Source organism: Salmo trutta, chromosome 1 (assembly GCF_901001165.1).
Source record: "Salmo trutta chromosome 1, fSalTru1.1, whole genome shotgun sequence".
In the NCBI taxonomy this organism is placed as follows: domain Eukaryota; kingdom Metazoa; phylum Chordata; class Actinopteri; order Salmoniformes; family Salmonidae; genus Salmo; species Salmo trutta.
This window is the reverse complement of record NC_042957.1, coordinates 70,752,600-70,779,076: the sequence shown is the minus strand read 5'-3', so window position 1 is coordinate 70,779,076 and position 26,477 is coordinate 70,752,600. Positions and strand designations below refer to the sequence as shown.

At 41.9% G+C, this 26,477-nt stretch overlaps 1 protein-coding gene and 1 long non-coding RNA gene across 6 annotated transcripts; one reads left to right on the top strand and one right to left on the bottom strand.

Moving 5' to 3' along the window:
* Nucleotides 1-132: 132 nt before the first annotated feature.
* Nucleotides 133-8,353, bottom strand: LOC115206762 (uncharacterized). The gene is made up of 3 exons (XR_003880862.1): nucleotides 7,927-8,353; nucleotides 6,338-6,340; nucleotides 133-143 (listed from the first exon to the last, which is right to left on the bottom strand). It is a non-coding gene; the product is annotated as an uncharacterized LOC115206762 (long non-coding RNA).
* Nucleotides 5,234-16,644, top strand: LOC115206722 (uncharacterized). Of its 5 annotated transcripts, none has more exons than XM_029773939.1 (8): nucleotides 5,234-5,370; nucleotides 6,567-6,635; nucleotides 8,634-8,659; nucleotides 9,047-9,099; nucleotides 15,068-15,456; nucleotides 15,696-15,824; nucleotides 16,075-16,377; nucleotides 16,603-16,644. In XM_029773939.1, exons 3-7 carry the CDS (start codon nucleotides 8,655-8,657, stop codon nucleotides 16,198-16,200), a joined length of 702 nt encoding a protein of 233 aa, XP_029629799.1. In that variant the 5' UTR covers nucleotides 5,234-5,370; nucleotides 6,567-6,635; nucleotides 8,634-8,654; the 3' UTR covers nucleotides 16,201-16,377; nucleotides 16,603-16,644. The 5 variants fall into 5 exon arrangements, with proteins under 5 accessions (XP_029629799.1, XP_029629791.1, XP_029629803.1 ...); XM_029773947.1 differs by lacking the exons at nucleotides 5,234-5,370; nucleotides 6,567-6,635 and adding exons at nucleotides 11,024-11,095; nucleotides 11,526-11,656 and having other exon boundaries at nucleotides 8,636-8,659; XM_029773931.1 differs by lacking the exon at nucleotides 6,567-6,635.
* Nucleotides 16,645-26,477: the final 9,833 nt, after the last annotated feature.

The following is a 26,477-nucleotide window of genomic DNA, read 5'->3' as shown; positions in this document are numbered from 1 at the left end:
GAAATAATATTATACCCTTAACCTTTTGTAAGAGAGAGAGAATGCTGTTTAGTCAGTAATACATTTGTAATAGTTATAACATTATGCATCAGTCGGGAGGAACTCAGGGCGTCAACGGAGCACCAGAGTGTTTTGTTATCTGACTACCTTTCCCAGAGAAGTACACTTGCATGACTCAACCTGTTGAGAGGGAAATTACCAAGATGTGCCAGACAAAAACTCAGGGGAAGTTTTGTATCACACATTTTCAGCATATTCGCCTATGACTGTATTCATGTTTTCATACAATGTTTTTTAAAGTATGTTTTTACAGTATTTTTCATACAGTATTTGGTTTCATTTGAACTGCCTGCCCTTGATTCTGTAACTGAGTCCCAACATACAGCATAAAAGATGGCATAACTTCCTCATACTGATAGATGAGCAATGTTACCAGTCTGGTTTGGCAGAAAAAAAGTTTCCATGGCATCCCTAAAGTTTTTTCGTCTCAATACATTACCTAATAGTTATTGAGCACTGTGGAACAAAAAAGAGACATCGACATCAAGTAAAGTTGATATGGGATATAACAAGATATTGCAGATATAAACACAAATAAGAAGATTGAACCAGTTAGACTTATCACATTGATGTCTTAAATGTTATGTTGTTGTGTCCAATAGGCCATCCGTTAATATAATAGAAATATAGTCTTATCAGATTCATTTTGTGTGTTATACCTCGATTTTCTGAGATGCCTCAACTATAGGGTTTTGTTTTTAACCCTCTTTCTCTGTGGTTACAAATTAAGGCGCTGCTGTTGGCTCTCTGCAGAACCCAATAACAATTGTCAACGCCCTCATGTTCTCTCCACTGTTGCACAGGAAACCTCAGAGCAGCCTCACCCTGTTGCGAAACCATGTAATAACAGCCGCCACTCTGAAAAACTGCCAGCAATATGATGAGAAAAGTCTCCAAGTGTCACAATCAACATCTCACAATGCTATAAATGCTATAAATTACGACTGGAATTGTAAAACATAAGTGGGGATGAGTGATAAAAGGCTGTGTTTGTGTTTGTTATGTAAATGTTCTCCCACCTAGAGGTCCATATGAGGGAATTCATCTTTATTGACTCATCATATGAATGTACCAATATCCTGTAATGTACTGTAATCTCTTTCTAAGACCAAATAATAGCAGCCTCCACTCTGAAAAACAAAGGCATCCCGAAAATTGATCTTCTCACAAAATCGCATGTAGCGTCCGAATGGTTTGACCTAGAAACGTTTTATGACCCCTCTCTGGAAAGATGAGACTCTCAAGAACATGATGGTGTTTGAATAGCACTTGCAAACAATTGCAACCAGTAAATTTAGCAGGTGATCTACCAAAAATGCTAAAAACTCCAGCCACATTAAAATACTACAGACAACCTGTTTTGTTCACAACTATATCTTGCTGGATAAACTTAAAAGTTCAAGTTCCGAGTTTAACTTCATTATTCCATACTGAAGTTTGGTTTGGATGATGAACACAAATAAAAATAATATACACACTGTAAAAACAATAATTCAAATAATTAATATGCATGTGATCACATGATTACTTTCCAGAAAAACATTATTGTCCTCATAGGTACTCTTGTATATTGAATGCATATCTGACATTTTATTTTATCTGTATTGTTTTTTATTTTTATTTTAATGGTTGGATTTTCTTCTGGAAGAAGCACAGCTGTGGTGGAACAATACATTTTAGTTTATCGTAGACCTTAACAGACCTTTGTTAGGTGCTGGCCCTGCAGATTCTAACATTTGACTTCCCCCAGAAACTGCAACAAAAATAATTGTGATCTTTGCTCACTCAACTGTGACTAAGGCAACTATGCTATAGTCTTAATGCCTAGGCAAATGGTTATGAATTACAGCTTGGACTTCAAACAAGAAAAATATTACCACTAATAGCAGACAGAAAGCATCAACCATGGGAATTGATTGTGAAATCGTTTTACTTTTTGATTTAGTCTTTGTTTTGTTTTTTTGTTTTTTACTGTAATAAGCTATCAACTTGTTCCATTATCAAATACCCTGCCATGTGTTTTGTGTAACAGTAGAAATTGTATGCACATTTCTGATGTAACATGAAGCTGCAGCTGCAACGTGGTCCCAGAGCATTTAGAAATATTCTTTGCGTAAATCCTAGACACTCTAGTATGACATGTTACGTTTCGTATGGTATTTATTAATTTGTTGATGTCCATCACCCATTTCATATTATATGTTATGAATTACAATTAGTATTATATGTTACGAATTTGCAAAACGTAATATATGTTACAAATTTAAAAATGTACAATATGTTATGATATTTCAAATTGTATGATATGCTACGAATTCTAGCTAAGTGGCTAAAGTTAGCTAGCTGGCTAACATTAGCTAGGGTTAGGGGTTAGGGTTAAGTGTAGGGTTAATTTTAGGAGTTAGGTTAAGGTTAGGGTTAGGGTTACGGGAAGGGTTAAGGTTAGTGTTAGGGAAAGGGTAAGTTAAAAGGGTTAGGGACGAGTTAGCTAACATGGTAATTAGTTGAAAAGTAGCTAATAAAGTAGTAAGTAGTTGAAAAGTTGTAATATTATATATATATATATATATTACCTAAAATGCTAGTTGTTCGTGATGAGATTCGATTTCGCAACCTTTGGGTTGCTAGACTTTCACGTTATGTGCCAACCCATCCACCCCGATAAACCATCCTACTTTTGTTTTTGAATTAAGTACACATCTGTTTTATGTAACCATACCAAACGTAACATATACTCATTTGAGTGTCCCGCACTTCCTTTTACTATGATACCAGGCTGGCAGAAAGGGTGTGACACTGAACTTGTGTAACTGAACTTTATGATACAAACTTATATTGTAAATATTTTTTATCCATTATCAAAATAGAATTCCTGAAAGTTGATTGGTTTTAGTTTCCTCCTGCTGCTATATCTTGGACCAGATATCTCTTGTTAAATGTATTTCATCTCAATGAGATTAAAATAAAATAAATAAGCAGATTTTGGGGCTTCCCAGCTGGACGAGGGGGCTAAAGTGGGCTTTGGCTTAGCCCTACTCAGTTCAAAATGTAATGCCCTCAGTTTTAGTTTTATTTCCGTATATAAAAAATAGCAAAAAAGTAAAAAATTATTGAGTGCCAGGTTGACGCAAAAACAATCTGTATCTCCGATGCACTGTGTCTGCGCATCGGAGATAGGAACCCCGCGGTGATGTGTAAAATGTAATAAATTATTACTTTTTTCCTCATCAATCTACACACTATGACAAAGCGAAAACAGGGTTTTAGAATGCTTGCAAATGTATTAAAAACTGAGCAATCGGGGGAGATGGGCCTTGGTCAGGGAGGTGACCAAGAACCCAATGGTCACTCTGACAGAGGAAAAATGTTGATAAAACCTGTTTTTACTTTGTCATTGTGGGGTATTGTGTGTAGATTCATGAGGGGAATAACAAATGAATACATTTTAGAATAAGGCAAAATGTGGAAAAGGTCAAGGGGTCTGAATACTTTCCGAATGCACAGTCTATTGCCAAAAATAATGCTTACATGTAAAAAAAAAATATATATATAACATGTTTCCTGATTTTTCTTATATATCTCAGATATAGGACAAACACTTCAGAACAAACTTCCTGTAGATTTCTTGGGGGGGGGGGGCTGTTCTTTCATGTAGTGACTCTGTTATTCAATGCATTTGTATGAGCTATTAGCGTAAGGCCAAATAAAATGTTCATCAAATAATTTCGTATATATTTTTTTATACTTTATGGTCTTAAGGATCCGCCCCTTTTTTTAAAATTTTCGCCTGAAATGACCCAAAACTAACTGCCTGTAACTCAGGCCCTGAATTAAGGATATGCATATTCTTGGTACCATTTGAAAGGAAACACTTTGAAGTTTGTGGAAATGTGAAAGGAATGTATCAGAATATAACACAATAGATTTGGTAAAAGATAATACAAAGAAAAAACCAACCGTTCTTATGCATTTTTTTGTACCATCATCTTTAAAATGCAAGAGAAAGGCCATAATGTATTATTCCAGCCCAGCTGCAATTTAGATATTGGCCACTAGATGGCAGCAGTGTATGTGCAATGCTTTAGACTGATCCAATGAACCATTGCATTTATGTTCAAAATGTTGTATCAAGTCCGCCCAAATGTGCCTAATTTGTTTATTAATAACTTTTCATGTTCAAAATTGTGCACTCTCCTCAAACAAGCATGGTATTCTTTCACTTTAATAGCTACTGTAAATTGGACAGTGCAGTTAGATTAACAAGAATTTAAGCTTTCTGCCAATATCAGATATGTCTATGTCCTGGGAAATGTTCTTGTTACTTACAACCTCATGCTAATCGCATTAGCCTACATTAGCTCAACCGTCCTGTGGAAGGGACACCTGATCACGAAAAAGTTTTTAAAATTACGAATCAAATAGCAACATTTCCTTTGGTATGACCTTCTTAAAACAATTCCACATAGCTTAATAGAACCCTGTTCTGAGCCGACTTCCCCTTCGCCATCCACTCAAGAGGGGCATTTGGTTCAGACCCGGGGAAGCAGCCCAATTACAAAACGAAGGCAATCATTTTCAAACTGGGGAAAGCTCCTCCTACCCGATGTACCGGCCAGGTGAGCTAAAACAACATTCTCAGTTGAACAGGATGAGAAATGGAGGAGCCACACCCATGCAGAGGAACAAAATGTCAGCAACCGTGAGGCCGCAAAGAGCTGCATTTCCAGGCTCGTCCATGGCGCCAAAATTGCATTAACCGTTCTGGCAAGCTACACCAATTGCACTTAAAAAGTCTCTAACTTAGGTTGAAAGTATTAACACAGATAGCACAACATATCCATGTGTATCATGGTATCCAATGACTTTGTTATACTGGTATAAGTGGTATTATAAGAATAGTCTAACCAACATTTCTGTCAAATTAAATCAAACCCATATATTGTTGTACACAATAGATGTTTAAAAGGTGAAACGATCCCCCAAAAGTGTTGTTTTATTGACAACTTAAAAAGTGCCTTTGCCTCCACGTCTTTTTCTAAAGTGAAAGTTGGTTAAATCTAGCTTCGTAGTCTAAAGCCCATGCCTCTGTTTCTTTCTCAGTCATGAGCCTATAATGAAGGATGACGCACACAGCATATTGCCTACAGTCATTTTCCAGTGAACTATACTGTCCTCTCAAGCTCTTCCGTGTTCAGTCGAGATTGTCACGCCATTTCTTACGCAACAGCCCCAAAGAAGCAGTTCAAACGTTGTTTTTTTGTTTTGTTGGTAAATTGCCTTTACATTTCTTACAGGCAAGATTTGCATCTGGTAAGCTATGTTATGATATACTTGTTTGTAATATAAGTGTTTCATTGAAATGGTGATAGCCTTCCGGAAATGTATGATGTTTATTTTGTTCTAATTACTATTACCATAAGTATTGGTTCTATGGTATCGGTTCTTGAGTAGGCTAATAAAAATAAATATATGTCTGCTGAAGAAAGTGAGAAGAAAGTGTTTTATATTTTGGCTTGAGAAATCCATTCGATACATTAGAGAAGTAGCATATGCTGCGTTCACGTGCTATCGGAGTTATTGGATGTTCTGACTGGGAAGTTTCACTTGAATGACCCTTCATATCAGAATTACAATTCGGGAAACTGTGTGAGCTACAAAAGATGATAACAATCCGTTTTTGACAACCACAAGATGGGTACGGCATAAGGTAGCTAGTTTAATAGTGTAGTAGAGTTAAAATGGTTATTCCAGCAAACCTCAAATTATTAGAATAGTACACAACGCAGAACAGAACAATCAGGTTGAGGGTCAGTGGCCAAAGCCCGCGAACAGGAATATTCCAAGTTCAGACAGAAGGGGGGAGTCAGATCGCCAGGAACTTTACTTTTGGTTTCTAATTTTAATTGTTGCGCTACTGGTGATGCCTGTTGATGTTAGGTAGGCAGCTACAGTAGCTGAATGATGTTAACATCTTCAGGTTTTGTTTCATTAAATGTATTTTATTTTATCTGGGTGCTTACGTCACCTACTAACACCCTGGTACTACCCTTAGCTCCCGCTCTCCTCAGTCTGAGAAAACACTGAGAGAGAAAGGTACGGGTTGCAGATTACTCCTTTGTAGAAGTCCGTAACGTGAAATAAATAAAACGTCCCAAGGTTAATGCTGTAGATATTGTTATAAGGGGATGTGAGACTATCGAAACACGTAACTTTCAGAGTTTTATTGTTGTTATTAATATAGTTACAGAGTGCTAAAAGTGTTGCTAGCTAGCATGACTTTCTGTGATGCAGAAGGCTAGTTGAGCTGCCGACTAGTGATGGTGGTGCATTATGGGGGATGTAGTTTTTGCCCTCTAAGGCGATTTTACGTTGTAACTTGTTTGTGTTGCAGTGGTTTTGTACATGAGTTGTTGTATTTTGCTACTATCAACACTGAAAGTATCTAGCAATGTATTGGGGATGTGAGACAGGATATGTGTTTTACCTTTCTTCATGCTCCTGTGTAGAACAACTTGTCAGGCGTTGCATTGGAGGCTGATGTGTTCCTGTCCTGTCTTTTCATAATACTATTGCAGGTATGGTTCTATTGTCTAAGAATTAAGATTATATATTCTTTGTATTAAGGACTGGTTATTATTTTATACTATACATTATGGCTTTATGTATGAGTGTGATTGTGAGAGTCTGAGAAAACACTGAGAGAGAAAGAACAACTTGTCAGGCGTTGCATTGGAGACTGATGTGTTCCTGTCCTGTCTTTTCATAATACTATTGCAGCAGATCAACATAAAAGCCTTAAAGACAGCCGTGGTGTCGCTCTTCAATTCTGGGTTCTCCTGTGGTGCATAAGAAACCCGCTACAATAATATGAATCATATTATCAATGTTAATCAAGCTAGCTAACGTAATTATAAGCAACGTTAGTTAGGTTGTCAAGGTAGCTAAAATCTTATTGGTTGAAGAATTGTTCCGACCAAATTGCACATGAATGAAACAAAGTCATATTTCCAACATCGCAGTTAGGAAATAGAACGCTCCGACCACTACATTAACGCAGCATTAACCTACATGGAATTACGATCGCGTACTGAATGCGCTTATAGAAATAAATGCCTATAAAAAGGTATCAAACCGATGGGATACAGAAGCCACAATCCTTGCCAAATGACGAGAGTTTTATCACAACTTCAAAATGGACTGGTTGACTGAAGTAGGGAAATATGTTTTCCAGCAATGAGCTGCAGTTAAGGAAGAATTGCGTCATTTTCAGTTTAGGTGACTTTGCGGGTGAACCTAGTTATCACAGTCACAAAGTCGACATTGTCTATATCGTAAATATTAATATAAAAAAGCTTAAGGTTAGGTTTAGGCACAAGGTTAACCGTGTGATTGAGGTTAGGGTTAAGAGTTAGGTATAAAATCTGATTTTAAGAAGCGAAATTGTACAAACATTCAGGGTTTCTGACTTTGTGGCTGTGGTAACTAGTGACGACCCTACATTGCGAACCGCTAGTGGCTTTTAGAATTGGTTAACCTTGGCTATTACCACCCTGCATATAGACAGCATCCACACTGGAAATATGCAAAAACATTAGTTTCATAAAAAGCCAAAGAGCGTATTTTCATCAGAACCATTAAGCCTTGGCCTACTCCCCAAACATATGTCGTGGGCCTAATTCATCCCCATGCAGTGTTCAATGATGAATTGTTAATACATTTAGATCATTCCAAGGAACCGGCATAATTAACTAAATCGAGCGTCTGTATATCGAAAAGAAGAGAGATTTAGATTTGTAACCCTGAAAAATATGTCTTTCAACATGCCAAATTGAGACCCGTTTCAAATTACCATTCTTTGTGAATAACTGTTCAGACGCGAGATGCGAATCACTTCGCAGTATTCTGTTCTATTTTAATCTCTGATATTACATCATGCTTTTACTATAAAATAGGTGTATTGACTGTGATAAGTGTTCGGGAAATAAGAGCGTCTCTATTAGCAAAACAAGGCTATGAAATTATACAGCCATAGGCTTCTATAAGCAAGCGCCACACTGAGGTTACTACTTTATTGAAGATGTGTTCCAGGGTATAGTATAACCAGTGGATATTACAGTTTCAATAAATTCATCTTAAATGGTTTTTTTTATTGACAGTTGACCTACATGAAACAATTTAGCTCTTAGGATTCCTTACCTGTAATTGTTATGATAATTTGGGCATTATTGGCATATTTCCCAGTGCAGACATTGTTCTAAAAATAGCTTATTTTTTATTTGAGTACTGGAGTACTCGAACAGTCAAAAAAAAAGTCGGAATGTTTAGGTGTATACAACTATTTCATATAAGCCTATTTCAACTTTATTTGGTGAGTTTCACTCAAACTATTTATTGGAGTGACATTTAAAATTATAATTGTCATGTTGATTTGATGGGATGGTAGAATAATCCAAAAATTGTTTTGATCTATATTATTCATGAGTAGTGTTTATTCATTTTGGTGTGGATTTTTCTAGTTTAAGTGCTTTTTTTGCCCAACTTGTTCACCAGCATTTGTATTGTTTTCCCCACAGTCACCGAGAATCACCACATCAATGGGGTAAAGATATTTTAATTATAAAAATGTAAGACATAATATATATATATATATATATATATCTATATCTATATCTATATCTACTCTATCTATCTATCTATCTATCTATCTATCTATCTATCTATCTATCTATCTATCTATATATATATATATATATATATATATATATATATATATATATAGCCTTTACATGGAAATGACGTTGGCCCACATTTTGTTTATTACATTTATTGACTTGCTGAATTTCAATTGTTTAAGAATTTACTCAAGGCATGTCTGGGTTCCTTACCTAGTTTGCAAATGTGTATTTCTTGTTGTTTTAGTTAAATTAATACATAATTGTACAGTTTAATAAAACAATACTTATACTGTTTTTATCATTTTATACAGGTTGTTAAAGAAGATAAAGACTGAGTTTCTTCGCTGTGAGAGAGGAAAAAAAGGTACTAGCCGACTTTCTTTATGTAGTGTATTGTCATCCAATGGCCTTTGTATTCAGACACTTTAAAAGGAAATGTCTGATTCAGCTGACATATGCAGCATTTACCTTGAATGCGATCTCCGTGAACTCGGGAACATTGCCTTTAAAAGCCAAATTGCCTATTACCCCCAATCGGATTGAATCCCGGGTTTAGACAACAGTAGATCTCATATTGTCACGCCCTGACCTTAGAGAGTCTTTTTATTCTCTATTTTGGTAAGGTCAGGGTGTGACTAGGGTGGGTACTCTACTTTTTGTATTTCTATGTTGGCCTGGTATGGTTCCCAATCAGAGGCAGCTGTCTATCGTTGTCTCTGATTGGGGATCATATTTAGGCAGACTTTTTCCACCTGTTGTGTGTGGGATCTTGATTTTGTATTGTAGCTTTTAGCCCTACAAAGCTGTACGTTTCGTTGGTTACTTTTTATTTTGTTGTTGCCGGTTATCATAAATAAAAAATTATTAACCTACCCCACGCTGCATCTTGGTCCGACCATCATTACAACGACGTCTTGAGGAGTGTGCTAGCTGTCTGGTGAAGACTGTGCCGGCCCCACGCACCAGGTCTCCAGTACGCCTCCCCAGCCCTGCACGCCCTGTACCAGCTCTCTGCACGTGCCTTAAGGCGTGTCATTTGTTCGGTACCATGTGTGCCGGTCCTACACACCATGTCTCCAGTGCGCCTCCACAGCCCAGTAAGTCCTGTGCCAGCTCCCCGCACTTTCCATGCGAAGGTTGTCATCTGTCCAGGACACTTTGTGCCAGCTCCAGACCTCCAGTGCGCCTCCACAGCCTGGTACGTCCTGTGCCGGCTCCACGCTCCAGGCCTCCTGTGCGTCTCCCCAGCCCTGTACATCCTGTGCCGGCTCCACGCTCCAGGCCTCCTGTGCGTCTCCCCAGCCCGGTACGCCCTGTGCCAGCTCCACACACCAGACCTCCTGTGCGTCTCCCCAGCCCTGTACGTCCTGTGCCGGCTCCAGGCTGCAGGCCTCCTGTGCGTCTCCCCAGCCCGGTACGTCTTGTGCCGGCTCCACACTCCAGGCCTCCAGTGCGTCTCCCCAGCCCGGTACGTCCTGTGCCGGCTCCACGCTCCAGGCCTCCAGTGCGTCTCCCCAGCCCGGTACGCCCTGTGCCGGCTCCACGCTCCAGGCCTCCTGTGCATCTCCCCAGCCCGGTACGTCCTGTGCCGGCTCCACGCTCCAGGCCTCCTGTGCGTCTCCCCAGCCCGGTACGTCCTGTGCCGGCTCCACGCTCCAGGCCTCCTGTGCGTCTCCCCAGCCCGGTACGTCCTGTGCCGGCTCCACGCTCCAGGCCTCCTGTGCGTCTCCCCAGCCCGGTACGCCCTGTGCCAACTCCACGCACCAGGCCTCCTGTGCATCTCCCCAGCCTGGTACGTCCTGTGCCAGCTCCACGCACCAGGCCTCCATCGACGGTCTGCAGTCCAGAGCCTCCTGCGACGGTCTGCAGTCCAGAGCCTCCTGCGACGGTCGGCAGTCCAGAGCCTCTGGTGACGGTCGGCAGTCCAGAGCCTCCGGCGACGATCCACGGTCCCGAGTCCCCGGCGACCATCATTACAACGACGTTCGTTACACATATTTGACACGTTTATTGTTTTTTAATAAACAATTTCCATAAACGTTAAAATGTTATGATAGAGAAATTGAATGTCATAAGAAGATAAAGTTGCTTGCTTACTGGTGAGAGGGCCCACTAGGGCCCCTCCTTCACTATATGAAAACAGTGTCTTCATGTTTTATGATTGGTTGTCCTTCTATACTACATGAGGCCTAAGGCCGATTCTTTAAAAATCCACAAGGAAATCAAAAAGCTAGCTGATCCCATAGATTTCCATTCGTTGTGCTGATTCTATTTAGCATTCCTGCCAGAAACTACCTTCAACTTCCTTCAAACTGCATGCAGAGACAAAAAATGGTATCCATGAGTTCATATGACTCTGGGTAAGTAGAACATTTGCCAACATCTCAAACTATTCCTTTAAGTGAATTTCAAAGTTATGGGCCTTTCAGAATTCAGTGTTCCAAACAACCTCCATTTCTAATGTGTTCGTATCTCAGATGTCCTACTGTACATTTGGGACCCATTAAAAGAAGCATTACTAACTAGTCACGGCTCTAAATGGGAACACATGAAGTATATCACGTTTGTCTGATTTATACCATAACTTATTGACAACTGTTTATAACACATCTTTGCTGCTTTCTTTTCATAGTTTTCGTCAGAGCTTTTTCATCCTCTGTCGTATTAATGCATAATGGCTGAATTCCTATGTTGAGATATACTAGTGACTCCAACATGTCCATTAAACCACCACATGTGCCTGTGGGACACTTGTACGAAGTTTGAGAAGTAGTACATTTTTCAATCTAGGATTTTGGCAGTGATGCGTGACAAATCTCTCTGAAAGTTGGTGGTACCTGGACATCAGAGAAGACAGCTCTGGACACCAGATTCATCAGTGCCAAAGAAGAAATGTTGGATGAAGATATTTCATTATATAGGTAGGCTATCAAGTGTTCGATTGGTATAACAGAAGAAACATTCAATCAATGCGTTTGTGGATCTGCAGGTGAATGCATGTGAACAGTGTGACAGAAGAAAACATGGATGTAGGTGATGGGTGATGATATTTGGACTGATGTCTCAGCTGTGAGGAGGTTGTTTGGCTGTGTTGGTCAATGAGTGTCTGTGATACTCTGTTCCCTTTTCACCACCTCCGATTGAAGAATCATTCCGGACTTGGTTTTACGTTTCCAAAATGAACGTTTAATTAAGAATTGACTGTAATTACCTGCCCTATTGGACATTAAAACAATACAGTAGCTGTACATTTTGTGCCGCCAAACAAAGCTATATTTTCCCTATGCTAACCAACGTAGGCCTACAGTATGTATTACGCAAAGACAGCTTTCTTTCACCTCCAAAACATGTCACAACTTGGACCCACTACTACCGACCCCATTGCTGAAACCCTCGTTCATGCCTGGACTATTGCAACACCATTCTCTAAAGACTCCCTGACAAAACACTGGACCTACTTCCATACATTCAAACTCAGCTGTCAGAGTCCTCACACACACCGGACCTTGGGACATCACAACCTTCATCTGACTTCACTGGCTCCCAGTTCAATCCAGCATCATCTTCAAACTACTCTAACTAACCTACAAATAGACTGGCCCTCACATACCTCTCTGACCTCCTGAACTCCCACCGATTTACTGCGCTCCTCTGACACTGGCCTCCTCACCATCCCTCGCAACAGGCTCCGCTCCATGTGAGAACGTCCTTTTATCAGTGCAGGCCCCCAGCTCTGGAACTCCCTCTCCATGTCAGAACCTCACAATCCATACACATATTCTAGTCCACACTAAGACACCTCTTCACACAGGCTTACCCAAAATGGCTGTTGTCTAAGCTTTTATCTCTTGTTGTTTACTCCCCTGGTTAGTCTGTCATCGTGTTTAGTGTTCTCCCTGGTTAGTCTGTCATCATGTTTAGTGTTCTCCCTGGTTAGTCTGTCATCATGTTTAGTGTTCTATCTGGTTAGTCTGTCATCGTGTTTAGTGCTCTCCCTGGTTAGTCTGTCATCATGTTTAGTGCTCTCCCTGGTTAGTCTGTCATCATGTTTAGTGCTCTCCCTGGTTAGTCTGTCATCATGTTTAGTGCTCTCCCTGGTTAGTCTGTCATCATGTTTAGTGCTCTCCCTGGTTAGTCTGTCATCATGTTTAGTGCTCTCCCTGGTTAGTCTGTCATCATGTTTAGTGCTCTCCCTGGTTAGTCTGTCATCATGTTTAGTGCTCTCCCTGGTTAGTCTGTCATCGTGTTTAGTGCTCTCCCTGGTTAGTCTGTCATCGTGTTTAGTGCTCTCCCTGGTTAGTCTGTCATCATGTTTAGTGCTCTCCCTGGTTAGTCTGTCATCATGTTTAGTGCTCTCCCTGGTTAGTCTGTCATCATGTTTAGTGCTCTCCCTGGTTAGTCTGTCATCATGTTTAGTGCTCTCCCTGGTTAGTCTGTCATCATGTTTAGTGCTCTCCCTGGTTAGTCTGTCATCGTGTTTAGTGTTCTCCCTGGTTAGTCTGTCATCATGTTTAGTGTTCTCCCTGGTTAGTCTGTCATCGTGTTTAGTGCTCTCCCTGGTTAGTCTGTCATCGTGTTTATTGTTCTCCCTGGTTAGTCTGTCATCGTGTTTAGTGATCTCCCTGGTTAGTCTGTCATCGTGTTTAGTGTTCTCCCTGGTTAGTCTGTCATCGTGTTTAGTGTTCTCCCTGGTTAGTCTGTCATCGTGTTTAGTGTTCTCCCTGGTTAGTCTGTCATCGTGTTTAGTGTTCTCCCTGGTTAGTCTGTCATCGTGTTTAGTGTTCTCCCTGGTTAGTCTGTCATCGTGTTTAGTGCTCTCCCTGGTTAGTCTGTCATCGTGTTTAGTGCTCTCCCTGGTTAGTCTGTCATCGTGTTTAGTGTTCTCCCTGGTTAGTCTGTCATCATGTTTAGTGTTCTCCCTGGTTAGTCTGTCATCATGTTTAGTGCTCTCCCTGGTTAGTCTGTCATCATGTTTAGTGCTCTCCCTGGTTAGTCTGTCATCATGTTTAGTGCTCTCCCTGGTTAGTCTGTCATCATGTTTAGTGCTCTCCCTGGTTAGTCTGTCATCATGTTTAGTGCTCTCCCTGGTTAGTCTGTCATCATGTTTAGTGTTCTCCCTGGTTAGTCTGTCATCATGTTTAGTGTTCTCCCTGGTTAGTCTGTCATCATGTTTAGTGTTCTCCCTGGTTAGTCTGTCATCGTGTTTAGTGCTCTCCCTGGTTAGTCTGTCATGTTTGAAAAGCACTTAAAATAAAATGTATTATTATTCATATTAAATCAACCTCGGTTAGCGCTGGCAGTCAAATAAGAAATAATAATAATAAACTATGCACTCAGAATGTCAATAAATTCATTAGTTATCTGATTAGATCACTTTTATCCATAGACTTGATGAAGCACTTCAGCTTCCTACCCCGCTAACCTGGATTTCTAACAATCATGGACGTGGTGAGAAAAAGGTCTATTGACCTTAGTGAAACCCTTGCTGCATCACAGGTTAACACTGCTGTCAGGTCGAGAGTACGATTTCAGGGGTATATTTGGAAGATTAACATTTTAAGACTGTAGCACCGACCTACAAAAGCACTTGAAGCCAATTTCACAAACTTCGGGAGCAAGAAGCTTATCACATTTGAGCGTACCAGTTGGCTTGGACCACAGGAAGATGTCATCACAGCTGGAAACATGTACTGTGACAGCATCAAGATGACCTCCTCTTCATCCACATTTGACCTCAGCCAGTCCGCATCAACCTTAGCAGCTGATGGGATTTAGCTGCGTGATTTGAGTTACAGCACCAACATTCAAAACAGTACTGCCACAGTGCAAGACAACTAACTGAGACTATACCAACAACTATACCTTCAGAGATATAAAATGTGACAGATCAAGCCAAAAGCACAACATGAAAGCTTCCAGGAACAATGGCTGAACATCTGATATGTGATATGTGAGAACCACCCATCATTGTATGTTTAAAGAGATGCTCCGGAACTTTTGTATAATTTCAACCAGTAGTTTTGAAAGTGGTGCACACGAGACAAAACAGGCCCCCTGTACTACATCATCAAATGATATGTTACTTCCTGCAAATCCTTATTATTATATACATTTTTATGTGTGCAATTCAGGTGATATGTTACGAATCCAATTGATAAAATATGTTATGAATTTGTTGTGCTTAAGATCCAGGACTGCATCTTTAAATGAGATGGCTAATAATAAATTAGATTCAAAATGTCTATATTTGCAGGTTGTAAGTAGGATGTTCTGCACTCTTGACCATTACAATGTTAAATATATTTTCTAATTATTGTCAATTGTTGCCACAGATGCTGTAGAATTCCTCTGCCAAATCAAAGAGATTGTGTCAAAACATCGCAACAGCAAGATTCCTCTTGCAAAGCCGAAAAGTTACGAGTTGAGAATCGGGGGTCTGGAGGACACTGTCCACGCTGGAGATGTTGAACAGTTAGAAGTTTGGAAAGACTGCTACCTTCCAGAGAGAATGGAGATGGTGGTAATTGGTGCCCTGGATGACTTCCGATGTTCAGCAGCAGGATGGCAGCTGGTTCTCCTGTTATGTGAAGATGGCAATGTCTACGCCTACGAGTTTGAAGTTCTACACCTGGTTGCCAGAAGCTTGGAGGATCTCTTTAAATCTGGAGCGGAATTCCCAGGACTGGAGAAATTCAGATTTGGAGAATGCTTTGAGGAATTGGTAAGACCCAGCAATATTACATTAACTTAGCAAACTTATTTACTTATTCTGTGTTTAACGTTAATAAACGAGGTAATCATGTGTTGTTATTGTCAGTTACAGTAGGTCTTGCATCTTATTCGTCTACATGTCATTGTTCACAAATAATTCCAAAATGTAGACATACAGTGTAATGTGTCCTTGCACTGAGTAAGCTGCTGGATTAGTCGGCTAGTTATTCCACAGTTATCTTTTTTCAGACTGAGGAAGAGATGGAGAAAGAGATGCAATTTGATGAACTAAAGAAAATCGATGACGAGCATTTTCAGTTCCGAAGAAGATTGGCGATTGAGATGCTGGAGGATCTCAAAGCAATCAGTCAATCTGAGGTAATAACTCATGTTTGATTCAGACTGAGGCTATGGTACACATAGCAAAACATGACGAAAGTGTGTATATTGAAATCAGGCAAAGTTTAAGGCAAAAATCTATTATCTATGCTCGCCCCTAGGTGAACAGACCCTAATACTGTTGTTTGCTTATGTTAATGCTGTCAAAATGTCCATAAATGATTACGGTAATATTGTGGTGAACTATTTGTGATTTTCCATAACCACTATGTTGTTGATAATGTTTCAGTCAACCATCCAACCCAACAATGTAATGAAGAGCCAGGTCGGACTGGATTATTATGGGCAGCACTGCAAACCATCAGGAAATCTCACATGTCAAATGCCATTGGTGGGCCTCGACCATGTCTTGTGATGAATACAGATCACAAACTGCACTTTTTGTTTTGCTGTTTGACTGTACAGTATTATCTCTGCACAGGGACTGGTTTATGGACTTCATGTCAAAAAGAGTCTGGATTTCAGCATGAACATGTTTTATGTTTTTCTACTTTGAGTTTAAGGCCCAGAAAGGGGCAAAGTTTGAGTAGTGCTTGCAAACAATTTGTGGCCAGTAAATTTAGCGTAAATTTAACTTCATCACCCCAAAGGAAAATGTGGTTTGCATGATGAACGTACAACACTACATATAATGCAAAACAAACGTACACTGTAAAAACTATAAGTAAAATAATTCATACCCATGTCGGGACAGACATTCTTGTACTCTTGTATATTGAATGCATATCTGACATTTTATTTTCTCTGTATTTTTTAACAAGTTGTGTGACACTTTGTATTAAAAACATGTGCTATTACATTTAGTAATTTAGCTGACGCTCTTATGCAGTATAGAGAGTGCATACAATTTAGTCAATTATCAGTTGCAGCCTACATCCACATTTCCAGCCATTTGGGACATGGGACTTCTATATCCGCCTGGTCAGCCTTTGAGGAGTTGTGGCTTTATTAGAGTTGTCTATCTTCATCTATTAATATGTGAATCTGTTGGATTTCTTCTGGAAGAAGTGGTGGAACAATATACTTTAGTTTATCCTAGACCTTAACAGACCCTGAAAAATGTACCCTAAATTGTATGAAGGCAGACTGAATTTATTACAGAGTTTGTTACGTAAGGGCAATACGAAGTGGATGTTCTCTCATATTGACTCTGTTTTGTACATTGCATGCACTGCTGTGTTTCTTATCTAAGATACCAGTGTTCAGAACTGGGTGTTTAATCAATTCGCTTTTATGGTATTTCATCGGAAATGTCCTTGAATCATCATGCACTAACCTCATCTTTGCCCTGTACAATTCATTCGCTTACAGACAAGTTCAGACCTGATATGTCTACCACTTAGAGCCTGTCAAGATACAGTAGTTGCCAGATGAATTTTCTTTTCCAGATGAATGATAGGCCTATGCCCCACACTTGAACAAATAAATGCTCCATAGTCTAGTTTGTAACTTCTACAGCTACGACCGGAAATTACTTTTCATAGCAAATTAGGAGAGCATTTTAGCTAATCGTTTTCCTAACCTTAACCTAATTCTCCTAACCTGCTACGTTAATTATCTTAACCTGCTGCGTAAGTTCTCCTAACCTACATTTACATTTAAGTCATTTAGCAGACGCTCTTATCCAGAGCGACTTACAAATTGGTGCATTCACCTATAATATCCAGTAGAACAACCACTTTACAATAGTGCATCTAAATCTTTTAAAGGGGGGGGGGTTAGAAGGATTACTTTATCCTATCCCAGGTATTCCTTAAAGAGGTGGGGTTTCAGGTGTCTCTGGAAGGTGGTGATTGACTCCGCTGTCCTGGCATCGTGAGGGAGCTTGTTCCACCATTGGGGTGCCAGAGCAGCGAACAGTTTTGACTGGGCTGAGCGGGAACTGTGCTTCCTCAGAGGTAGGGAGGCGAGCAGGCCAGAGGTGGATGAACGCAGTGCCCTTGTTTGGGTGTAGGGCCTGATCAGAGCCTGAAGGTACGGAGGTGCCGTTCCCCTCACAGCTCCGTAGGCAAGCACCATGGTCTTGTAGCGGATGCGAGCTTCAACTGGAAGCCAGTGGAGAGAGCGGAGGAGCGGGGTGACGTGAGAGAACTTGGGAAGGTTGAACACCAGACGGGCTGCGGCGTTCTGGATGAGTTGTAGGGGTTTGATGGCACAGGCAGGGAGCCCAGCCAACAGCGAGTTGCAGTAATCCAGACGGGAGATGACAAGTGCCTGGATTAGGACCTGCGCCGCTTCCTGTGTGAGGCAGGGTCGTACTCTGCGAATGTTGTAGAGCATGAACCTACAGGATCGGGTCACCGCCTTGATGTTAGTGGAGAACGACAGGGTGTTGTCCAGGATCACGCCAAGGTTCTTAGCACTCTGGGAGGAGGACACAAGGGAGTTGTCAACCGTGATGGCGAGATCATGGAACGGGCAGTCCTTCCCCGGGAGGAAGAGCAGCTCCGTCTTGCCGAGGTTCAGCTTGAGGTGGTGATCCGTCATCCACACTGATATGTCTGCCAGACATGCAGAGATGCGATTCGCCACCTGGTTGTCAGAAGGGGGAAAGGAGAAGATTAATTGTGTGTCGTCTGCATAGCAATGATAGGAGAGACCGTGTGAGGATATGACAGAGCCAAGTGACTTGGTGTATAGCGAGAATAGGAGAGGGCCTAGAACAGAGCCCTGGGGGACACCAGTGGTGAGAGCACGTGGTGCGGAGACAGATTCTCGCCACGCCACCTGGTAGGAGCGACCTGTCAGGTAGGACGCAATCCAAGCGTGGGCCGCGCCGGAGATGCCCAGCTCGGAGAGGGTGGAGAGGAGGATCTGATGGTTCACAGTATCAAAGGCAGCAGATAGGTCTAGAAGGATGAGAGCAGAGGAGAGAGAGTTAGCTTTAGCAGTGTGGAGAGCCTCCGTGACACAGAGAAGAGCAGTCTCAGTTGAATGCCCAGTCTTGAAACCTGACTGATTAGGATCAAGAAGGTCGTTCTGAGAGAGATAGCAGGAGAGCTGGCCAAGGACATTTTTTTTTTTTTTTTTGTCGCTTGACTTAGCAAACGAGGATCGGATGTCGTCAACCTTCTTTTCAAAATGGTTGACGAAGTCATCCGCAGTGAGGGAGGAGGGGGGGGAGGGGGAGGAGGATTCAGGAGGGAGGAGAAGGTAACAAAAAGCTTCCTAGGGTTAGAGGCAGATGCTTGGAATTTAGAGTGGTAGAAAGTGGCTTTAGCAGCAGAGACAGAAGAGGAAAATGTAGAGAGGAGGGAGTGAAAGGATGCCAGGTCCGCAGGGAGGCGAGTTTTCCTCCATTTCCGCTCGGCTGCCCGGAGCCCTGTTCTGTGAGCTCGCAGTGAGTCGTCGAGCCACGGAGCAGGAGGGGAGGACCGAGCCGGCCTGGAGGATAGGGGACAGAGAAAATCAAAGGATGCAGAGAGGGAGGAGAGGAGGGTTGAGGAGGCAGAATCAGGAGATAGGTTGGAGAAGGTTTGAGCAGAGGGAAGAGATGATAGGATGGAAGAGGAGAGAGTAGCGGGAGAGAGAGAGCGAAGGTTGGGACGGCGCAATACCATCCGAGTAGGGGCAGAGTGAGAAGTTTTTGATGAGAGCGAGAGGGAAAAGGATACAAGGTAGTGGTCGGAGACTTGGAGGGGAGTTGCAATGAGATTAGTGGAAGAACAGCATCTAGTAAAGATGAGGTCAAGCTTATTGCCTGCCTTGTGAGTAGGGGGGGAAGGTGAGAGGGTGAGGTCAAAAGAGGAGAGGAGTGGAAAGAAGGAGGCAGAGAGGAATGAGTCGAAGGTAGACGTGGGGAGGTTAAAGTCACCCAGAACTGTGAGAGGTGAGCCATCCTCAGAAAAGGAGCTTATCAAGGCGTCAAGCTCATTGATGAACTCTCCAAGGGAACCTGGAGGGCGATAAATGATGAGGATGTTAAGCTTGAAAGGGCTGGTAACTGTGACAGCATGGAATTCAAATGAGGAGATAGACAGATGGGTCAGGGGAGAAAGAGAGAATGTCCACTTGGGAGAGATGAGGATTCCAGTGCCACCACCCCGCTGGCTTGATGCTCTAGGGGTATGCGAGAACACGTGGGCAGACGAGGAGAGAGCAGTAGGAGTAGCAGTGTTATCTGTGGTGATCCATGTTTCCGTCAGCGCCAGGAAGTCTAGGGACTGGAGGGTAGCATAGGCTGAGATGAACTCAGCCTTGTTGGCCGCAGACCGGCAGTTCCAGAGGCTGCCGGAGACCTGGAACTCCACGTGGGTCGTGCGCGCTGGGACCACCAGGTTAGAGTGGCAGCGGCCACGCGGTGTGGAGCGTTTGTATGGCCTGTGCAGAGGGGAGAGAACAGGGATAGACATACACATAGTTGACAAGCTACAGAAGAGGCTACGCTAATGCAAAGGAGATTGGAATGACAAGTGGACTACACGTCTCGAATGTTCAGAAAGTTAAGCTTACGTTGCAAAAAATCTTATTGACTAAAATGAGAAATGATACAGTACTGCTGGCTGGTGGAGTAGGCTAGCTAGCAGTGGCTGCGTTGTTGACTTTGTTTGAACGTGTAGCTGGCTAGTTGTAGCTGGCTAGGTGACCTCGATAGTTTCAGTACTACACCTTGTCATGATACAAAAGCAACTTTGTAGCTAGCTAACATAACACTAATCAAGACGTTCCTTTGTAATGTATTTAGTTTCTACAGTGTTACTCGTCGGTAACAGTTGGCTGGGTTTGGAAAAATGGCGTCGCGGGGGACGGCAATAGCTGGCTAGCTAACCTCGGTAATTACTAAACTACACAATTATCAAGCTATGACAAAGACAACTATGTAGCTAGCTAGCCAACACTGCACTAGTAAAATCGTTCCGTTGTAAAGTATTAGTATCTACCGCGCTGCTAGTCGGTAACCTTTGGCTAGCTGTTGGCTAGCTAGCTAGCAGTGGGTTAATGATGACTAGGTGTGTTGACTACGTCTGGCGTCGCGGCTGGCTAGTTACTAATAATTACTCTAAACTACACAATTATCTTAGATGCAAAGACAACTATGTAGCTGGCTCACTAACACTACACTAGTCAAGTCGTTCCGTTGTAATGTAATAGATTCTACAGTGCTGCTAGTCGGTGGAAGTTGGCTGGTTGGCTAGCTAGCAGTGTTGACTAGCTAGCTAGCAGTGATGACTACGTTAGGAGGACGAAGATAGCTAACCTGCTATAAAAAATGTATACCACTTTGTCAAAATCTGACATACCAGTCTTGGTACCAGTCTGTTTTGCTATCATTCCACTCTGTGCTAAACATATGACACAGAGTACAGGAAGTGGAATGTTAGCTAAACAGACTGGTAACCTGGCTACATGCCCCACCCTTAAACACATCAACTCTCAGTCATGAATTTGATTGGCTTCAGTGAGCAGCTCTGTAAGTAGAAATCAATACTGAAAATGACAATATTAATCATCTTATTATTACTATTAATACCATCTTAATATTAGATTAGTTTGTTAAAGATTCGTTTTTCTATTTACAGGGGCAGTTCACGTCTAAAAGACGGTTAGTGTGTGAATTGTGATCAATTATGATACAGAAAAATAGTTATATACCATGCATTGGGAAAGTATTCAGACACCTTCACTTTTTCCACAATGTGTTACGTTACAGCCTTATTCTAAAATAGATTACATTAAACATTTTCCTCATCAATCTACACACAATACCCCATAATGACAAAGTAAAAAAACAGTTTTTTAGAAATGTTTGCACATTTATTCAAAATAAAAAGCAGACACCTTATTTACATAAGTATTCAGACCCTTTGCTATGAGACACAAAATTGAGCTCATGTGCATCCTGTTTCCATTGATAATCCTTGAGATGTTTCTACAACTTGATTGGAGTCCACCTGTGGTAAATTCAATTGATTGGACATGATTTGGAAAGGCACACACCAGTCTACATCAGGTCACACATTTGACAGTGCATGTCAGAGCAAAAACCAAGCCATGAGGTCGAAGGAATTGTCCCCAGAGCTCTGAGACAGCATTGTGTCGAAGCAAAGATCTTGGGAAGGGTACCAAACAATTTCTGCAGCGTTGATGGTCCCCAATAACACAGTGGCCTCCATCATTCTTAAATGGAAGACGTTTGTAACCACCAAGACTCTTCCTAGAGCTGGCTACCCGGCCAAACTGAGCAATCGGGGGAGAAGGGCCTTGTTCAGGGAGGTGACCAAGAACCCGATGGTCACTGACAGAGCTCCAGAGTTCCTCTGTGGAGATGGGAGTACCTTCCAGAAGGACAACCATCTCTGCAGCACTGTACCAATCAGGCCTTTATATGGTAGAGTGACCAGACGCAAGCCACTCCCCAGTAAACAGCACATGACAGTCCACTTGGAGTTTGCCAAAAGGCATCTAAAGGACTCTCCGACCATGAGAAACAAGATTCTCTAGTCTGATGAAACCAAGACTGGACTCTTTGGCCCGACTGCCAAGCGTCACGTCTGGAGGAGATCTGACACCGTCCCTACGGTGAAGCATGGTGGTGGCAGCATCATGCTGTGGGGATGTTTTTCAGTGGCAGGGACTCTGAGATTAGTCCAGATCGAGGGAAAGATGAATGGAGCAAAGCATAGAGTGATCCTTGATGAAAACCTGCTCCAGAGCGCTCAGGACCTCAGGCTGGGGCAATGGGTTCACCTTCCAACAGAACAACGACCCTAAGCACACAGCCAAGACAACGTAGGAGTGGCTTCGGGACAAGTCTCTGAATGTCCTTGAGTGGCCCAGTCAGAGCCCGGACTTGAACCCAATCGAACATCTCTGGAGAGACATGAAAATAGCTGTGTACTGACGGTCCCCATCCAACCTGACAGAGCTTGAGAGGATCTGCAGAGAAGAATGGGAGAAACTCCCCAAATACAGGTGTGCCAAGCTTGTAGCGCCATACCCAAGAAGACTTGAGGCTGTAATCACTGCCAAAGGTGATTCAACAAAGTACTGAGTAAAGGGTCTGAATACTTATGTAAATGTGACATTTCAGTTTATTTATTTTTTTGCAAACATTTCTAAAAACCTGTTTTTGTTTTGTCATTATAGGGTATTGTGTGTTGATTGATTAGGGGGAAAATGATTTCATCCATTTTAGAATAAATCTGTAACGTAACAAAATATGGAAAAAGTCATGGTCTGAATACTTTCCGATTGCACTGTATATTTGCTATGATTTTTAAAAAGGAGTGCATTTGTGAGATAATTGTAGATATTATTAAAATAGTTACTTCAGCAAATTACATATTTAGATATTTGTTTCCTTATTTTAAAAGCAGTCCATGGACAAGGGGTGACTGCAATCCACACTCATTGTGATTAACTAGCCAATTCCAACAAATGCTTATAAGCATTTTGGGACCAAAAAAAGGCAATTTACGCCATGTTTAAAATTTCATGTCCAAATCATCTCCTAAATTGATTTTAACTCAATGACTTTTTAAATTATTTTGCGATGATTTTGGAATGACATTTTGGTAAACATGAGAGGCTGACTTGAAAGTAGTGCCAACTGCTATTTGTTTGCATTGGCTAGTTGAATGAAACTGCAGTCAGACTTCAAATCCACATATTGCTTCAGGGCAAGGAAACAACTATCAAAAAATGTATTTCACTAAACTCCCTTTAGGCTTTTGGAACTGTAGTAGTTAACATGTAGATTTATTTCCAGAGTTAAAATTACACTTTGCTGTACAAACTTAGCAAGACAATAACTTGTCAAACGGCCAAATGTGATTGTAAGTAGAATTTGCAGTGTTGCCTCCCGACTGGTGCAGCGGTCTAAGGCACTGTATCACAGTGCTTGAGGCGTCACTACAGACCCGGGTTTGATCCCAGGCTGTGTTGCAGTCGGCCGCGACCGGGAGACCCATGAGGAGGCTCACAATTGGCCCAGCATCGTCAGGGTTAGGGGAGGGTTTGGCTGGCCGGATGTCCTTTGCGCTCTAGCGACTCCTTGTGGCAGGCTGAGGGCATGCACGCAGTTGTAAGGAGTTTCCTCCAACACATTGGTGTGGCTAACTTCCGGGTTAAGCAAGCAGTGTGTCAAGAAGTAGTGCGTCTTGGCAGGGTTGAGTTTCAGAGGGCGCGTGGCTGTTGACCTTCGCCTCTCCCGTGTCCGTACGGGGGTTGCAACGATGGGACAAGATTGTAACTACCAATTGGATATCATGAAAAAGGAGTAAAAATAAAAATATACATATATATACAGTTGAAGTCGGAAGTTTACATACACTTAGGTTGAAGTCATTAAAACTCATTTTTCAACCACTCCACAAATTTCTTGTTAACAAACTATAGTTTTGGCAAGTCGGTTAGGCCATCTACCTTGTGCATGACACAAGTCATTTTTCCAACAATTGTTTACAGACAGATTATTTCACTTATAACTCACTGTATCACAATTCCAGTGGGTCAGAAGTTTACATACACTAAGTTGACTGTGCCTTTAAACAGTTTGGAAAATTCCATAAAATTATGTGATGGCTTTGGAAGCTTCTGATAGGCTAATTGAAACCATTTCAGTCAATTGGAAGTGTACCTCTAATCTTACATGTACCTGTGGATGTATTTCAAGGCCTACCTTCAAACTCAGTGCCTCTTTGCTTGGCATCATGGGAAAATCAAAAGAAATCAGCCAAGACCTCAGAAAAAAATAGTAGACCTCCACAAGTCTGGTTCATCCTTGGGAGCAATTTCCAAACATCTGAAGGTACCACGTTCATCTGTACAAACAATAGTACGCAAGTATAAACACCATGGGACCACGCAGCCGTCGTACCGCTCAGGAAGGAGACGTGTTCTGTCTCCTAGAGATTAACGTACTTTGGTGCGAAATGTGCAAATCAATCCCAGAACAACCGCAAAGAACCTTGTGAAGATGCTGCAGGAAACAGGTACAAAATTATCTATATCCACAGTAGAACGAACAAGTCCTATATCGACATAACCTGAAAGGCCGCTCAGCAAGGAAGAATCCATTTTTCCAAAACCGCCATAAAAAGCCAGACTACGGTTTGCAACTGCACATGGGGACAAAGATCGTACTTTTTGGAGAAATGTCCTCTGGTCTGATAAAATAGAACTGTTTGGCCATAATGACCATCATTATGTTTGGAGGTTAAAGAGGGAGGCTTGCAAGCCGAAGAACACCATCCCAACCTTGAAGAACGGCGGTGGCAGCATCATGTTGTGGGGGTGCTTTGCCACAGTAGGGTCTGGTGCACTTCAAAAAATAGATGGCATCATGAGGGAAGAAAATTATGTGGATACATTGAAGCAACATCTCAAGACATCAGTCAGGAAGTTAAAGCTTGGTCACAAATGGGTCTTCCAAATGGACAATGACCCCAAGCATACTTCCAAAGTTGTGGCAAATTGGAGTGGCCATCACAACCTCAAACCTATAGAAAAGAACTGAAAAAGCGTGTGCGAGCCAGGAGGCCTACAAACTTGACTCAGTTAAACCAGCTGTCAGGAGGAATGGGCCAAAATTCACCCAACTTATTGTGGGAAGCTTGTGGAAGGCTTCCCGAAACTTTGACCCAAGTCAAACAATTGAAAGTCAATGCTACCAGATACTAATTGAGTGTATGTAAACGTCTGACCCACTGGGAATGTGATGAAAGAAATAAAAGCTGAAATAAATAATTCTCTCTACTATTATTCTGACACTTCACATTCTTTAAATAAAGTGGTGGTCCTAACTGACCTAAGACATGGAATTTTTACTTGGATTAAATGTCAGGAATTGTGAAAAACGGACTTTAAATGTATTTGGCTAAGGTGTATGTAAACTTCCGACTTCAACTGTATACAGTGGGGGGAAAAAGTATTTGATCTCCTGCTGATTTTGTACGTTTGCCCACTGACAAAGAAATTATCAGTCTATAATTTTAATGGTAGGTTTATATGAACAGTGAGAGACAGAATAACAGAAAAACATGTCAAAAATGTTATAAATTGATTTCCATTTTAATGAGGGAAATAAGTATTTGACCCCTCTGCAAAACATGACTTAGTACTTGGTGGCAAAACCCTTGTTGGCAATCACAGAGGTCAGACGTTTCTTGTAGTTGGCCACCAGGTTTGCACACATCTCAGGAGGGATTTTGTCCCACACCTCTTTGCAGATCTTCTCCAGGTCATTATGCTTTTGAGGCTGATGTTTGGCAACTCAAACCTTCAGCTCCCTCCACAGATTTTCTATGGGATTAAGGTCTGGAGACTGGCTAGGCCACTCCAGGACCTTAATGTGCATCTTCTTGAGCTACTCCTTTGTTGCCTTGGTTGTGTGTTTTGGGTCATTGTCATGCTGGAACACCCATCCACGACCCATTTTCAATGCCCTGGCTGAGGGAAGGAGGTTCTCACCCAGGATTTGACGGTACATGGCCCCGTCCATCGTCCCTTTGATGCGGTGAAGTTGTCCTGTCCCCTTAGCAGAAAAACACCCCCAAAGCATAATGTTTCCACCTCCATGTTTGACGGTGGGGATGGTGTTCTTGGGGTCATAGGCAGCATTCCTCCTCCTCCAAACACGGCGAGTTGAGTTGATGCCAAAGAGCTCCATTTTGGTCTCATCTGACCACAACA